Here is a 16,081-nt window from a genome sequence, read left to right as displayed (position 1 = left end):
AGTGATGAACAGTGATGTAGAAGTGTAAGTCGGATAAACCCTCTCCTCCCCGACTCACTTTAGGCCCTGGTGTTTCATCGTCGCTGCAGTAACCCTAACTAAGAGAATCGTACTATACTCCTTCTCTCCTAACTTAAGTGTGTATATGTGCACTATGTGCATTCAGGTGCCCTCAGAGGTTGAAGTTCCAGGCAGTTTTGAGCTACCATGCGGATGCTAGGCAACTTGCTCTTGACCACTGAGCCTTCTCTCCAGACTTATCCTTCTAACTTTTTGTCATTTGACTATCATTTTCTTTTTGTCTCTTGTCTTTTTGTCACATGGGAATACTATGAGATTAAAGTTTACAATCTTCTCTCTCCAAATGCCATCACCTCGGGAAGAACTAAGGAATGGGAGAACTGTCTTTATGTGGTACCCAGTGGCTCCACTGTCCCCATGGGGTGGCTGGAGCCATGCTGGGCCTGAGTTTCACTATCGGTCACCTCATCTAAGATACTAGGTTCTTTCCAATTGCCATCTCTGGGCACCAGGTTCTTAAACTAGGGGAAGGTGGGTTTCCTGGACTCAGTAGACCCTGCGTGACCTTTCCCTGCCTCCATCCGAGTTTAAGTGAATACAGATAAACACTTGGGTTCTACGTTGGGAAGCAGGCTCTGATAAGTAGTCTAGACAAGAGTCTGTCCTAGGTTGGTTGTGTTTTATACAGCAGAGGGCGGGATTCCAGAAGCAGACGCGGCTTCAGTCCTCCTCCCTTTCAGCAGATCCAGTGGTGGCCAAATGAAGTGTGTACTATACTTGAGAGTCTCTTAAACACAACACAACACCGATTTCCTTTCTGCTAAAATAATGAATATTCATTTCCTGGGCCAATCTTTCTTATCCTTTGAGACTCAGCTGAGGGTGTTCTCTTCATAGCTTTCCCTGATTCTCAAGAAGTGGGAGCACTCTTTCTTAGTTTGCAAGTTAATTTTTTAAAAGTCAACTAAAATGAAGAACTATACAAAAAAAGAGCAGCCCGGCCTGCCATTCCAGCTGCCTGCGAATCTGAGACAGGAGGATTGTGGTTTCAAGACCTACCTTGGTTTCAGAGCAAATTCAAAGCCACTCTGGACAACTACCTGAGACCTTGTCTCAAAATAAAAGAAATCAAAGGAGTCCTGAGATTTGAGTCCTGTGTCAGAGCACTTGCTTAGCTAGCTTCAAGAGGCAATAGGGTGAGTCTCAAGAAAGTGGAGGGGGGTGGCAAACTGTATACAACCCAACAGCTCCTCAGACTTCACATGTAGATTTACACACACTAGTTCGTCTTAAATATTCGACAGTGTTCCACATTGCTAAGCACTGGTTTCATTAAGTAGCAATCACTTGAGAATCGTTGTTGCAAGACTTTCATCATGTTGAAATGTCATTATTTGTAAACCTTTCTCTACGAGCGCCTAAAGGCAAGGGCCATGTTTATAGACTAAGTTCTCAGTAAAAATCCAGAGAATGAGTGGATGATGGTCATAACTCCTATGTATGATGTACCTTAATGTATTTTCTCCTTTTAAATAATTTTCCTTTGCCCAAGCTGCATCCATTACTGCTTTCTACTCATTCAAGAAGGGTGTCTTGTTTGATGTATCTTGATGTATATGTTTAGTAATCGCTCATAGTTCCTGTCTTCTCTCTGTTCCCTGAGGGCCAAGGTTGCAGTGTGACTTCCCACTGCTGTGCACAGAGACCATAACTGAGCAGGTAGGGATGTTCACTGCAGGGAGAGAAGAGCATTTGCTGAACTGTGGAATTTTTAGTCCCAGGAGCCACACTTTACGTCTTTGGGTAGCTTTGGGTTTCCATTAGACAAAAAGGAAAAAGAAACGTGTGTGTGTGTGTGTGTGTGTGAGAGAGAGAGAGAGAGAGAGAGAGAGAGAGATTTCAGAAAAGACATAATTCCAAACAATTTGGTTATTTCTCAAAAACTAATGATAAATTTAAAACTCTGAGGTCATAAGAAGAGCAAATGGATCTGAGTTCAGATGGTGATTCTGCCAATTTCTCTGCCCATCTCTGGATACTCATATGGTCTCTTATAGCTCTAGTTTCTTATTCAGAACAGTGATTCTGTTTGCTTTTTAGAGTGCTCTGTACTTATTCCTGATACAATTTAGAAGAAGCGAAGTTTGTCACAACAAAAGCTAAGATGTTTGTGCACAATTAGAAATGTTTTGTTTCTGGAAAGTAACGGAGACTGTGTGGCATACACAGAGACGAATGGGATCCTTTGTGGCTATAGTACCTCACCCCCATGGGCCCTTCTTTTTGGAGTTAGCTAGAATTTCCCACAAGTCCTTGTTGAAAGCTGTTGACCCCTGTTCCACAGAGCATTATGGGTTCTCTTAACTTGGCTAGTTTTCCAGGACCAATTTTTTTCCTTATCACTTCTTTATAGAGCTATTTGCATGCAAAATTTGAATGTTTAAATTAATTTGCATAATGAAGCTGCACCTGGAGGTTATCTCTTTCTTGCAGATTGCTTTGGCAGACACAGAAATGTAAAATAAGCCATCTACATTGAAGTAGACATGTTGTCAATTTGTTTTAAAAGAAGAAAAGTAGAAGAAAGTCCTCAGATTTGTTTCTCCCTTCATAGCCCCCTCTCAGGAGAGAAGCCGTTACCCTTGTGAACAGCCTCAGTATGTGCGAGTGTCCCCGAATTGAGTTCCTCCAGCAGAAGTTTAAGGAAGAGATGAAAAATCCAGCAGAGTATGACCTCCTCAGATACGGTAATACATACAGTGCTTCTGAAGTCGCGAGTCCCTCACTTCCTCAATCTCTTCCGGGTCATCTTCGTTCTTGATTTTATCCGAGAGATTCTGTTCAAATTGTTCTGTTATTCTCCCCAACATAGCAGCAGCACGCTTCTCGCAGGCTAGCTGCGCTGTCAGCTAACGCTCAGTGTCCGCTGTGTAAATAATGATCCGCTGACACTGAGGAAGACAAGAGTCTGCATCACTCAGAGATCTCATTCAACTTCCAAAAGCCTTTCAGAGGCGGTGTTTGTTCATATTGTGTTGCATCATAAGAATGAACTCAAAAGCATATACATGTATTTCTTCACACCAACTCCACAGGAAAGAGAAAGGAATTGGCGTGTGTATGTGAGGTAATCAGATAAAATTGTCAGGAAGGTTGGACTTCATTGATCTGAGTCATCGCACTAAGGTGGTGGTAAGAAAACCTGATTGATTTACCATCAGCAGGAGACAAGTTGTGAGGCGTGTGGATTAGCCGCTGCTCGATGGGAGGCAAGCTGCATGATGATGTATTAGGTTGCTAAACACTATCCTTGCAGTCAGTGCTGTCACGGTGCACCATGTGGCGTGGTGTGGTTGAAGAAAGAACGCACTCCAAGATGAAATTTAAGGCCTTTGTGGCAGCAAGCAGGCCCAGACTCTCTGACGGACTGAACCCTGAACAGTAGTACAGAGGCATAGTTATTGATTATTACACAAGGTTGTTTCAGGGTAAAGTATTTCCTCATACCAAGGTCCCTAATCTAATCTATATGTCTCACTAAAGAAAATGTCACATGCCCCCGTGACACTAGCCCTTTACTAGGTATCGCGTGCAATATACAATAATACAGGAGCCTCGGGTGTGCCAGAGGTAGTGCTCCTTCAGCAAAAAACGGAAAAAAGAAATTTATGCCCTGGCAATGCTGAAGCATGCATGGGAAGCCCATACATATATGGTGGTTCTGTTGACTTTGTCCATATTGGGTTTCATGGTCTAAGTGGATGAAGACTACTGACCAGGTCTCTTCCTCAAGAGGGCACCAGATCTCATTACAGATGGTTGTGAGCCACTATGTGACTGCTGGGAATTGAACTCAGGAATTGAACCAAGAGCAGGCAGTGCTCTTAACCACTGAGTCATATCTCCAGCCCAATAATTCTACAAATCATGGGAAACAGTCACTGTTTTCTACAAGGATTCATTACTGTTTACCACAGTGATTCCCAAGGTCAAAGTACTTCTAGGAAACAGTTACTCATTCTGAGGTCTGTCCCAGAAACAGAAACTGCCGAATTCCCACAACACAGTGTAAGTAAAAGAACCAAGGGGGCTGGAGAGATGGCTCAGAGGTTAAGAGCATTGCCTGCTCTTCCAAAGGTCCTGAGTTCAATTCCCAGCAACCACATGGTGGCTCACAACCATCTGTAATGAGGTCTGGTGCCCTCTTCTGGCCAGCAGGCATACACACAGACAGAATATTATATACATAATAAATAAATAAATATTAAAAAAAAAAAGTAAAAGAACCAAGTTGTAAGACACGTACGGGAGAGTTTACTTACAGGCTGGGAGAAAAGGCCCGCTTGTCATGCCTTCTCTTGCGCTCCCCCATCACTCCCCAGAGGAAGGGGTCTGAAGAAGGACCAAGGCCCTCCCCATTATATCCAGCCCGAGCAAGGTATCCATCCAAAGAGAATGGTTCCCAACAGTCAGTACAAGCAGTAGGGACAATTCCTGGTGCCACTGCCAGTGGCCCCCACCTATTCTTTCATCCCTCAGTCACCAAACTGACTGAGCATTGGATAGGCAGAACTTTGCTTTGTGCTCAGGCAGGGGCACCTGCTGTGATAGGATGCGTAGCACGGGAGTAGAATGCCTGCCTGGTATGCCTGAAGCCTTGGGTCTAAGCGCTGGTACAGCAGCACTCATGCACTTCCTGAGTCTTTGAGAAGAGCATCCCAGGTCCCAGAGCACAGTTCCACTGGAATTCACTACAAACTGTAAACTGTGCATGATTTACAGTCCTTTGAGTAGATCAAAGTCATCAGAAAATCCAGCTGATGGCTAACTCAAGGACTCTTTACTTGAAATAAACTCTGATACTTTGAAATCATTCTTTCTCGTTCCCATTATTAGAAAAGCCTCATCTTCACTGTGACTTAATATTCCAAAAATGCATTTTCTAAAGCAGCCTCTCCTGATTTACATTTTATATCCTGTGTTTGGTGAAAACAAAGAAACGGGCTGGAGAGATGGCTTAGTGGCTGTTCTGCCAGAACTTAGATCCGGCATCCACACTGGGTGGTTCATAACCACCTTGTAACTCATTGTATGTAATCCAACACCCTCTTCTGGAACAGATGCTGCACTCATGTACAAACCCACACATAGACACATACATACACACATACATAAAAACAATATTGAAAAAATCATTTATGTATATGTAATGATTAGACATTTTTCAACTTTTATTGACTTGTAGGAATTCTTAGTTATTCAGCAAATTTCAAGAATCTCAAAAATCCATGGGAAAAGAAATGTCCTTCCATTCAGTAGACATGTATTTAGTACCCTTAGATCTCAGGAGGAGGAGAAAACAAGATGTTTCAGCAGGTACATGAGTTCAGTCCCTGGAACCTGCATGGTAAAAGTAGAGAACACATACACACCAGAGGCATTGCTAAATTGTTGTGTTTATACCTACTTTCTTTATAGTTTTATTTGTTTATTTCTTCCCATTTTATAGCCCAGTGGCCTGTATATAGCTGCAATTCAGTATGCAGCTAAGCTCAGCTGAGTTGGGAGAGTCCTGCTTCTGCCTCCTGGTTGCTAGGATTAACTATGTGAGCCACCATACCCAAACCGCACTTACATCTTTGTCCACTGCAATCATGATGCTCCTTTTATGGCCAGCTCATTTATTTAACAGATATGTCCTAGCTCCTAGCTGAATCAAGTTGTGAGCTGTGTACTATATAGTAGCAAGCAAGATCGTCATGGCCTCTGCATTTACAGAATGCGTGAGCTCAACAAAGATTACATTGGAAATTTGTTAAGGTCGTATTTGTTAAAATATGTCTATGCTTTCATATTTAGGCACCATCCTCATTGCGAAGGTTTTCCTCGGCCAGAGCGTTCAGGCTCGTGAACAGGAGCCCATCAGTAAAGACAACTATCCCATGGTTAACTCGGTGTTCATGCCTCAGAGACATTTGCTAAGTATGTCTGCCAAAAAGAAAAATGTGTGGTTTCATACTTCTCAGTACAAACATGTCTATTTAACAATCAGTTTATAACAGAGCTAATGATCTAAACGCCACCTGACAAGACCTATAAACTTTTCTATGAAAACCTATCTCCGGATACTGATGGTTTTTCTGGTACTCATATCAATAAGATGTGTGTGATTATTTCACCAATTTTCATTATTATTTGTGGGAGGGTTATATGTATGTATGTGTGTATGTATGTATACCCACCTACACACTCAACTTTCAGTATCTGGGGAATTAGTTCTAGACTATGCACACACACACAGAGACACACACACATTACCTATAGATATCAAACTTCATGGATTATCAAACCCATATCAAATAGCATAGTATGTATATGTCACCTACACAGTCTTCCTGGATACATTACACCATCTCAATATTGCTTTAATACCTAATACAGTATAAATGAAATGCTGACTCCATGCAGATGGAGGTTTTTATGTGTGAGTGTGTGCAAGTGTATTCATACAAATGTATGTAGGTATTAGTTTTCAAATGATAAAAAAGGAACCTTTAATAAAGGTCTCAGAATGCTACATTTATCAAAACTCCACGGTCATTTATTCACTGGCAGCATGCTAAACATGAGCACCAGCTGTGGAGAAAGCTGCCATCATTCTGACCTTCGTGTTGGGCACAGGAGGATTCCTGTAACACCCTCAGTTTTATAGCTGCGGGAAACTGGTAGTAAGGTTTTGCTGTTACTTCTTCATCTGTACTGGAGTAAAAAGGTTTGCTGTATTCTGAACGTTTGTCTTGCTTGTTTTTTTTCCCCCTCTAGATTCTATCATAGGACAAAGACATTGCGATTGCGGCTACCGGCAGTTCAAGTGGTTTGTCTTTGACCATGACCTTGTTTTGCCAGAGTACATCGTTGATTTTGAGTATATCACAGTGGTACGCATTGCACATTTTTTAAAAACTGAGATTCTTTAGCTGGGGGTTGAATTCAGTAATGTTATGCTGAGCTTGTATTATATATGCCTATTCATGCTTGTGTGTGTGTGTGTGTGTGTGTGTGTGTGTGTGTGTGTGTGAATGTACAATGTCTGTTCTGTGAAGGACTGAATTTTCAAAGCATGTTATTATGATGCATGAATACTTTCATTGTGTGAGCATATTATAGGAGTATTGTAAAGTTACAGCATTACTGGGAAAGATGCCTATAGAATAAAAATGAGAAACCTCCTCCTTAACCTCCCACTCCTTCTTTTACCAATGCATCCACCTAATGGTTCTGTGAGTTTATTTTCAATCCTTTTCTATTGACACAGATGACATCGCACACAGCCTAAGCTAGTAGAAGAAAGCTCCGAGCCTTGCTTTCCACAATACATTGCAAACATATTTTGTTTCATAGATGTATAATTTCTTCTTTCTGTGGCTGTATACAATTCTGTAAAACTCTGATTTAAATTCTCCTGTATTGATAACAAGTATAAGTTGTATGTGGTTTTAGCTATTTAAAATATTTGAGTGAATATTATTATTTATGTATCTTTATAAAACTATAGAAGTTCATTGCAAAAGAGAGCTATTGAGAAAAATAGAAAGTCAACAGATATATACATCTTAACATTTTACATTGCCCCATTTCCTCCACAAAGATTTGACCATTTTACATGTTTCCCCAGAGTGTGATAGGCCTTGTTTTTTGCATTCTTGCCAGCATGGTACACTATCACTTTTTAGATTTTCTTAAGCAAAATGAAGAATATTTCATACTTCACATGCTTAAAATTATTCACACTGTTGCAAGTCACCTGTTAAATTCTTGAATCAGTTCTGTGAGGTTGTTGCTTCCATACTGATTTTTAAGATTATGTATTATGGACATTAATGCTTTATTTTATAGTACAAATTGTTTCTGTTGTCTTTTAACTTTACCAAAAAGTTAACATTTTAATTTGTGAATATCTCACATTCCGGTTCTCTTAATCTTCTTCAGTGTGGATTCTGAATTTTATATCCTTTTTCAAAAGTCTTATAAAAAATCCCTCTGTCCTCAGTGCTTATTTAGTTTATTTTAAAACTTTTGACTTTTGAAATGTTACCTAGAAATTGCCTTAAATTGTGTGATTTGAAGAACTAGAGCGCTTGTTTTCTTAAATGGATACTGTCTACTCCATCCTTTCCGATGTGTTTGACATTCTAGCTCTCATCCAAACCATTTTAAAATTTGAGGAACCTATGTTAAATCTTTGCTCTGTTTCATTGATTGATTTATCTCACTTTGGACTCTAACCACATTTGTTTTGGTTAAATACAACTTGATCATGTGTTTTAATATGCCATAGGATAATTTTTCTTGCCCCATCTTTCAAGAACTTTTCTTATCTATTCTTGAACAGTTTGGTTCCTCAGAAAAATTAGAATCAGCTTATCAGTTTTTATTTAAAACACCTTTTGAAAAAATTCTTGACCATTTTTTCCTCAAACTCTAAATTAGTTTTATCAGCTCTGTTTTAAGATTTGATTAAAATTTTAATGAATCTGAAACTTCATTAAGGATGAACTGGTTGTGTGTGTGTGTGTGCGTGGTTATGTGATATGTGTGTGTATGCACAAGTGTGTATGTATACGTTTGTGTGTGTGTTAGTTGTGTGATATGTGTGTTGGTTGTGTGATATATATGTGCATAAATGCATGTGTTTGTCTGTCTGTTTTTATTTTTGTATGATATGTGTATATGTGTGTACACAGTGTGTATTACACATTTGTGTATGTCCATTGTGTGTGTGTGTTGGTTGTGTAATATGTGTGTGCTTGCGTGTGTGCATGAATGTGTGTATGTGTTTGTGTGTAACTGTCTTGGTTGTGCAATATATGTGTGTGGTGTGTGCACATGAATGTGTGTGCATGTTGTGGTCAATGTAGGTCATCATCAGGCGTTTTCTATTAAGTCTCGTTAATAGAAGAGCAACCTTGTTGCTCTAAGACAGGATCTCTCACAGAACCAGAAGCTCTCTCACCACTGGCTAGGCAGGCTAGCTAGCAAGTTCAGGGGATAGCCCAGCCTCAGTCCCTCCGTGCTGGGGTTACAGGCACATACAGCCATGCTCGGCTTCTTCCACGAGTGCTGCGGATTCCAGCTCAGGTTCTTGTGCGTGCACAGCAAGTGCTCTTGCCCTCTTCACTCTTTCCCTACCCTGAATTAATTATTTTGAATCATTATTTTCTTGTCTAGAAACATGATGACTTGCTTTATTCAAATTGAGAAGACTTTCTTCTGTCTTTAATATATTGTATTAAATATAATTCTGGGCATTTCATATTTTTCACTGTTCTCATAAGGGGATTCTGCCAGTCAAGCACACAGAAACTCAGACAAATAATAAGCAGTAGTTCATTTAACTCACATGGCAAAGAAGCCAAGAGGAGGGCAATCCAGACACAGTGCCAGCAAGAAACGGTGCTTGCTGTTCAGTGCCTGATGAGCTCTGTACGAGCTGGATTTTGTCTCTACTTCTGGAGAGTTCTCTTCTCTTAGTTCCTTTGATTATTTCTTTTTTTCAGTTCTCTGCTAAGTCTTCTGAAATCCACATTGGAAAAGGGGCTCTGAATTCATGTTTAAAAGATGTGGAGATGACTTTCTATTTTTCTCTTATATTGCACCTCTTTTTTTTTTTTTTTTTTTTTTTTTTTTTTTTTTTTTGGTTATTCGAGACAGGGTTTCTCTGTGGTTTTGGAGCCTGTCCTGGAACTAGCTTTTGTAGACCAGGCTGGTCTCGAACTCCTCACAGAGATCCGCCTGCGTCTGCCTCCCAAGTGCTGGGATTAAAGGCGTGCGCCACCACCGCCCAGCTATATTGCACCTCTTAATTCCTTGCTCTGGAATTTTTTCTCAGTACTGACTTCCGGGCTGACAATTAATCTGCTGTTATAGTCATTTGGCTTTCTAATATTTATTAAGTATTTTTATTTTAGTAGTTGTTTATATATTTATTAAAGTATTTATGCTATTATTTTCTATAGTGTCTTATTATTTTATTATAGATTCCAATTCTGCTAAGTTTAAAAAATATACTATGTTTAATTATTTTGCTTTCTTCTAGGGTTAGGTCCATTTGTTTGCATAGCTCTTACTTACTCATTCACAGTTCTTGCTATAATTACTTACCCAATAACTACAGAGAGTAGCTTCCTATTTTATTGATTTATTTATTCCAAACATTACATTTCTTAAATGTTATCACTGCATATGTTTCTGCTTAGAAGTTACATTTCTGCTCTTCCCTGCCATGTCCATCCCTTCTGCTTCATGTCTGATTATTTCTAGACCCATGTTTGTGTTCTATGTCATAAATTATTTTATATTTATCCATTTCCAGTTTTAAGAAATCTTTATGGGTGAGAATGGACACATCCATGCTTAGCTCATAATCTTGTTGTATGCTTATATATTTATTAGAGTGATTTTTATCATCCTGGATATTATAGTATAACTGCAAAAGTCAATTCTTTTCTGTACAGCAACTGAATTTTCAACATTTGAAATATTTTTTAGGTCAAAGTTCACTCTTTATTTTCTACATTAAACACTGTTATTCTAGAAGAAGGCAAAAAATATTCTGAAGGATTAGTATTCTCTCAGGAGTTGAAATTTGATGATGAGGTTATGAAGATGGAGCCCAGGATTAAACCCCGCCCAAAACTCATTACTTTGGATGATAAGACCATAATTTCCCTTGCTAAGACTAACATTTACAGCCATATTGTGGTAAGTATTGTGAGAAAAAAAATTGGAAAAAGGAAACTTGAATTTGAAGTTTGAATCTAGTATGTGGAGTCTAAATTTACCAAGTTACTCTGTGGATGTTGTCAGGAATCACATAACTTGATTGAAAAATGCCCAGCCGCCTTTCCGTGTGTAGACTAGACCAGTATTCTCCAGCAGCCACCGAGTACCATTTTAAGTGTTCCAATGCTTTGCCACAGCTTTGTTAAGGCAAAACTCGTTTTAATGATACATTTTGTTTAACCCAAATATATAAACTATTTCAACATGCAATCACTATTAAAATTCATTAAGGAGATATATTAGTATTAAGTCTTAATTTTGGAGTATATTTTCTACCAATATCATGTCTTAATTAAGTCCAACCATCTATTGGGTGTTCAGTAGCCACTTGAAGTAACTTTCCAGATGGCAAGTAATTTTATTCTGAATGATCAACAATCTCGCTTTGAATGATTTAGGTAAAAGCAAAAAGTTTCTAATCAGTGTCTGGTATTAATCAGTGGGTATAGGAAAACTTTGTGTTTACGTACAGCAGAATTTGAGTTACTGATTAAAATGACATCTGTACATCGAGTCAGCTCTACTTGAGATGGTAGCCTCCCTTCATTTAAATAAAATTCAGGGCAGGAGAGATGTCTCGGCCAGTAAAGTGCTTGCCACCAAGCTTGATGACTTGATCTACAGACCTACACGTAGAAGAATAAACCTACTGCAAGTTGTCTTCTGACCACTGCATATGTGTCACAGTGTGCTCATTTGTACAAGAGTGTGTGCGCGCGCGCATACACACACACACACACACACACACACACACAAATACCTAAGTGGGTGGATAGATAAAATAGACATAGCATCTAGAATCATATTTCAAAAATCAATAGGAGGGAGGTTCCGGGAGGTGAAGCAAAACCCCGTCCCCATGCCTGCTTCAGTCAACCTTGTCTAATCTTTTCAAAATGCAAATCTGATCGTGTAGTTCCACCCACCTCAGACACTCCGACTTAAAATCCTCACATGTTTTGCCATTACTCTAAAATGGTCCCAAAGTCTTTAACTTGGTTCATTAGCTATTGATCAAGTTAAAGCTGTTGACACAATTTCTACCCAAACCAGTGTTATCTTTAAAATAAATAAATAAAAGCTGGACACAAAGGTATCTTGTGGAAAGGGCAGACCGCTTTTTCTTAAATAACCCATTAGAACTCCATGGGCTGCCCATGAACTCCACCAATACCCAGCACAGTATGTGGCACACACTAGTTGGTCTTTATTTACTAGTTTAAAATGCTTGTGTCTGCATGTGTGCATTTGTGTGTACATGCTTGTGAGTGCATGTACATATACATGAACCAGAGACACTGGGTGGCTTGCTTGAACCTGCAGAAGCAGTAAATGGATGGACCTTGAGAAACTAGAATTTTTCCCACATTGCACTATCTAGCTCTGGGTACCATGAGCGCTGAAATACAAATAAAGATGCAGAAACAATTTTGATCTTTGATCTTGATTCCATCACTCCAGTGCCACATTTCTGGATTCATTGCTCAAAAAGAAAATCCCGAAGCGGCAGAGTGCGAAGTTGAAAATAAGAGAACTTGACAGTTCTATCTCCTAAATTACTAATTTCAGAAAGCATAGCTTTTGAAGTGTTACGAGACTGTGTTCATGGAACTGGGTTGTCACCATCCGCTGAATATTTAAGTCTAGATGTGGTCAATCTGTCTCAGCTGATTATCTTTACTGTTGGCATCATGAAGCACAGAATGGTTGTTGCTGTCAGAGTGCAGAATGGTAGTTACCATTCTCAGTTAGCACATTGAGAAAGACATTTGAAGCACAACACTGAGCTTTCCACATAAAAGCCATAAACATTTATGATAAAGTTAAGTAATAAAATGTCTCTAAAAGATGAATGTGTGTCATTAGATGGAGCCCTGCAGCATGGACTTCTCTAAACTTAAACCAGGAAAACACCCACAGAAAGTGGGTGCTGTAAATAAAAATAGATAAGAAGAGCAAATAAGATTTCATAGCACTTGACCTGCTGGGGACATCTCCAAACTTGTTTGACTGCTTTGATTGACACTTAGGATAAACATGGCTAGACTTTTGCACTATAAAGTTGACTGCACTGCATGAGCCTGTCGTTTCTAGGGCCTCTAGCAAGTCTCAGTATCACAGTGGGGGAGCCTAGAAATTCTGTCTTTCCTGCTCTTTCTGAAAAGAAATTCAGAGAGCACTTCTTCCTTTTATAGCACTACTGTCATTATGACATTAAAAAATAAAAACAAAAGAAAATTTACAAAAAATAAAATAAAAAATATACCCATATATTATATCCTATGACACTGAATTTTATATTCTCTTATGGACAACCAAGTGTTAAGATTGGAGTTGTCAGCTGTAAACCTGACTCTTAGGTTCATCTCTTCGCCTGTAATTTGTTCAGAATTAGTTACATCTAAAGCGGCGGGTTAACTGTTAGTTACTTGTTCTAGCTAGATTTCTGTTGTTTTGACAAACGCCCAGACCAAAAGCAGCCTGAGGAGGAAGGGATTTATTTTCACATATGGCTTTACCGTCCATCATGAAGGAAGTCACAGCAGGAACCTGGAGGCAGGAGCTGATGCAGAAGCCGTGGAGGCATGCAGCTTACAGGCTTGCTCTCCATGGCTTGCCTAGCTTGCTCTCCTAGACCACCCAGAACCAACAACCCAGGGCAGCCTCCCCTGGCCTGGAAGGGAGACCCACCCACACCAATAATTCATCAAGAAAATACTTCATAGACTTGCCTGTAGGCTTGTGTTGGAGGCATTTTACCATCCGGGTTCCTCCCTCCAGAGAACACTAGCTTGTGTTAAGTTGACAAAACCTAACCTGGACAGTATTGAAAATAAATAAATGGCTCTCCCCACCTCGAAACATTAGTTTCATTTAGTGAATAGATATATAAACAATGTAGGAAGGCAGGAATTCTGGATGAGCTTTGTAGAGAAGAGTTGGACATGGCCTTCCTAAGGACATGAGAAATCTACTTGTTTATAGCTGTCAGACAGAGAGTGGGAACGTGGTTTTGAAAGATGCTAGTATCTTGCAGGAACACTGAGAACTTCAGTCTAACTCAGATACAGGGTTGTGAGGGGGGGAAGATGGGTGTGTGTGTGTGTGTGTGTGTGTGTGTGTGTGTGTGTGTTGGAATTCAAGGAAGATTCATGAAGCCAAAGCAGGAAACCTCCAAGGAGGTTAGAGTCACACTGTAGGATGGCTTTTGAAAGTCAAATTCAAACGTTTTTATAATTCAGGGAACAGAATCTCACTTCTAAAGATCCTAACTTTGGTCTCTTAGGGGTGATCTTAAGAGCACAGTCAGGCATGTGGTGTGAGGATCCAGTAGGTACTGTAGCCATGGTCCAAGGAGTCAGTTAGTACGAGGCACTAGTCTGGGTAAAGGAATGGACAGCTGCTTGAGAAATATGTCTATAGTCAAATATATATGGAAAAGAGGGAAAGGGTAATCAATACATAGTGAAACTCTTAAGCCAAGTAGGCCTCACAGAGAAGATGAGTTCCGTTTGGGATATACAAATGCACTTTGTGGATTTCCAGAATTGTCTGCACAACCTAGGCTTTCTCCCCAATTCAGTCAATTTAGAATACTCTGAGAAACTGAGTTGTTTCTCTCCGAGAGGAACTCAGTTGTCTCTGCAGCACAGATGATTACAGTGCGTGACCATGGCTGACAGTACACACCCGAATTTATCCCACAATGCCACTGTGACTGTTGGGGTCGCTTAGTTGTTCCATGCATTTCCTTGTGCCATTTTTTTTTTTTTTTTACTTTGTAGTCTACCCACAAATACCTCTTCACTTGGTACCATCCATAACTGGGTTTTGAAGACAGAGAAGCATGTAGCATCAGAGCACTTCTAAACAAAAACCCGCAGTAACATTCATTTTGAGTATCTGAGGACACATGTGGGGACCGTCTGGGCCATCTTCTGAAGTAGCCGTGATCTTAGATGGCCTCTCATCTCCTTCTTTGACATTCTGTCCTGTTTCAAGACTCTAAGATTTTCTTCCTTGGTCCAATGGCTCAGTCAAGGTGCTCCCTTGCCATCTCTTCCCTGTGAGGTTTTCTGCCTGATGTCTCCAGTCAGGAGAGCCTCCACTGCACACTGGCTACTTGATAAGCAGGTCCTTCCTAATAAATACCGTAATCAAAATATTTATCCATGAAAAAGAATTTTTGCTAATTGTTAACAAACTTAGACCAAGTAGTAAGTCATGTTAGTCACCTGCCAGGTCCATTGATGGTGTTATATGCTATTTTTAGCTTTCAGCATTACATAACATATTCCCTCACTGTATTAGCATCCTCCGGGTGTTGTTCAAAACAGCTGTAATCTCATTTTGTATTATTGTAGATGATTTAATTATTCTACACTTAGCCAAAAGACCAAGAAGCAATGATAACTATTCTAAATACTTTAGATACTAACACCTAGATTATGTCTCAGAAAGTAATGTATTTTATTTTTTAATTTACATTTTATTTTGCTTCAGAATCTGAATCTGCACGGGAATAGCTTGAGTAAACTGAGAGATCTTTCCAAGTTAACCGGACTTCGAAAGCTGAACATTAGCTTTAACGAATTCACCTGCTTAGATGATGTGTATCATTTGGTAAGAGCTGCCCTTTTGGAATGTAAGCAGAAAATCAAATGCAATGAAGCAGGATGAGGGGCCGAGGGGGAGAGGAAATGTAGTTCAAAGGAGAGAACTTTCAGATATAAGACAAACACGTTCTGGGAGCTAATGTACAGCACAGGTGGTCATTGTGTTAATCAGATGGCCTTATTATTTATTTCATTATTGACTATAAAATAAAATGAAGATGCATTAAAATAAACCATGCAAATGTGTGACTGGGAGCACTCTCAAAGGAGAGCTTGCTTGCAAGCAGCCCGCACAGAAAGAGAGGGGACTTTGCTACCTAGGGCCAAAGCCCCTCCATCTTGCTCCCCTGCCTGGATCCACCCCTACATGGTCTCCCTGCACTGTGCCCTGGTCATGCTGTCAACCAAGTGTACATTGCTTTGTGCACTTACACAATAGCTTGGCTTTTCTGTCTTAGGGAAAGAGTGCTTCATTGTTGGCAGCCAGTTATTTCTAATAGTTTACCATTATTTCAGAGGCAGTGCCCAGTCTAGAACCGCAGGAAACATGTTATCACCACCATGTGGAATCTCATCTTGCCATGATACCTTCTGGGTCCCTT

The 16,081-nt window shown here is 39.9% G+C and overlaps 1 protein-coding gene across 1 annotated transcript in view; it reads left to right on the top strand.

The window, feature by feature from the left end:
* The window catches only part of Lrrc9 (leucine rich repeat containing 9), a 56,188-nt gene that overhangs the window by 24,075 nt on the left and 16,032 nt on the right, over positions 1-16,081 (top strand). Inside the window, exons 13-17 of the mRNA XM_057782698.1 lie at positions 2,636-2,768; positions 5,881-6,003; positions 6,844-6,959; positions 10,570-10,782; positions 15,367-15,486. Coding sequence (XP_057638681.1) covers positions 2,636-2,768; positions 5,881-6,003; positions 6,844-6,959; positions 10,570-10,782; positions 15,367-15,486 — 705 coding nt within the window. The remainder of the gene's footprint in view (positions 1-2,635; positions 2,769-5,880; positions 6,004-6,843; positions 6,960-10,569; positions 10,783-15,366; positions 15,487-16,081) is intronic.

Source organism: Chionomys nivalis, chromosome 10 (assembly GCF_950005125.1).
Source record: "Chionomys nivalis chromosome 10, mChiNiv1.1, whole genome shotgun sequence".
NCBI classification, from domain to species: domain Eukaryota; kingdom Metazoa; phylum Chordata; class Mammalia; order Rodentia; family Cricetidae; genus Chionomys; species Chionomys nivalis.
Note: the sequence above shows the minus strand (reverse complement) of the source record. Positions and strands in the feature narration are given on the sequence as shown.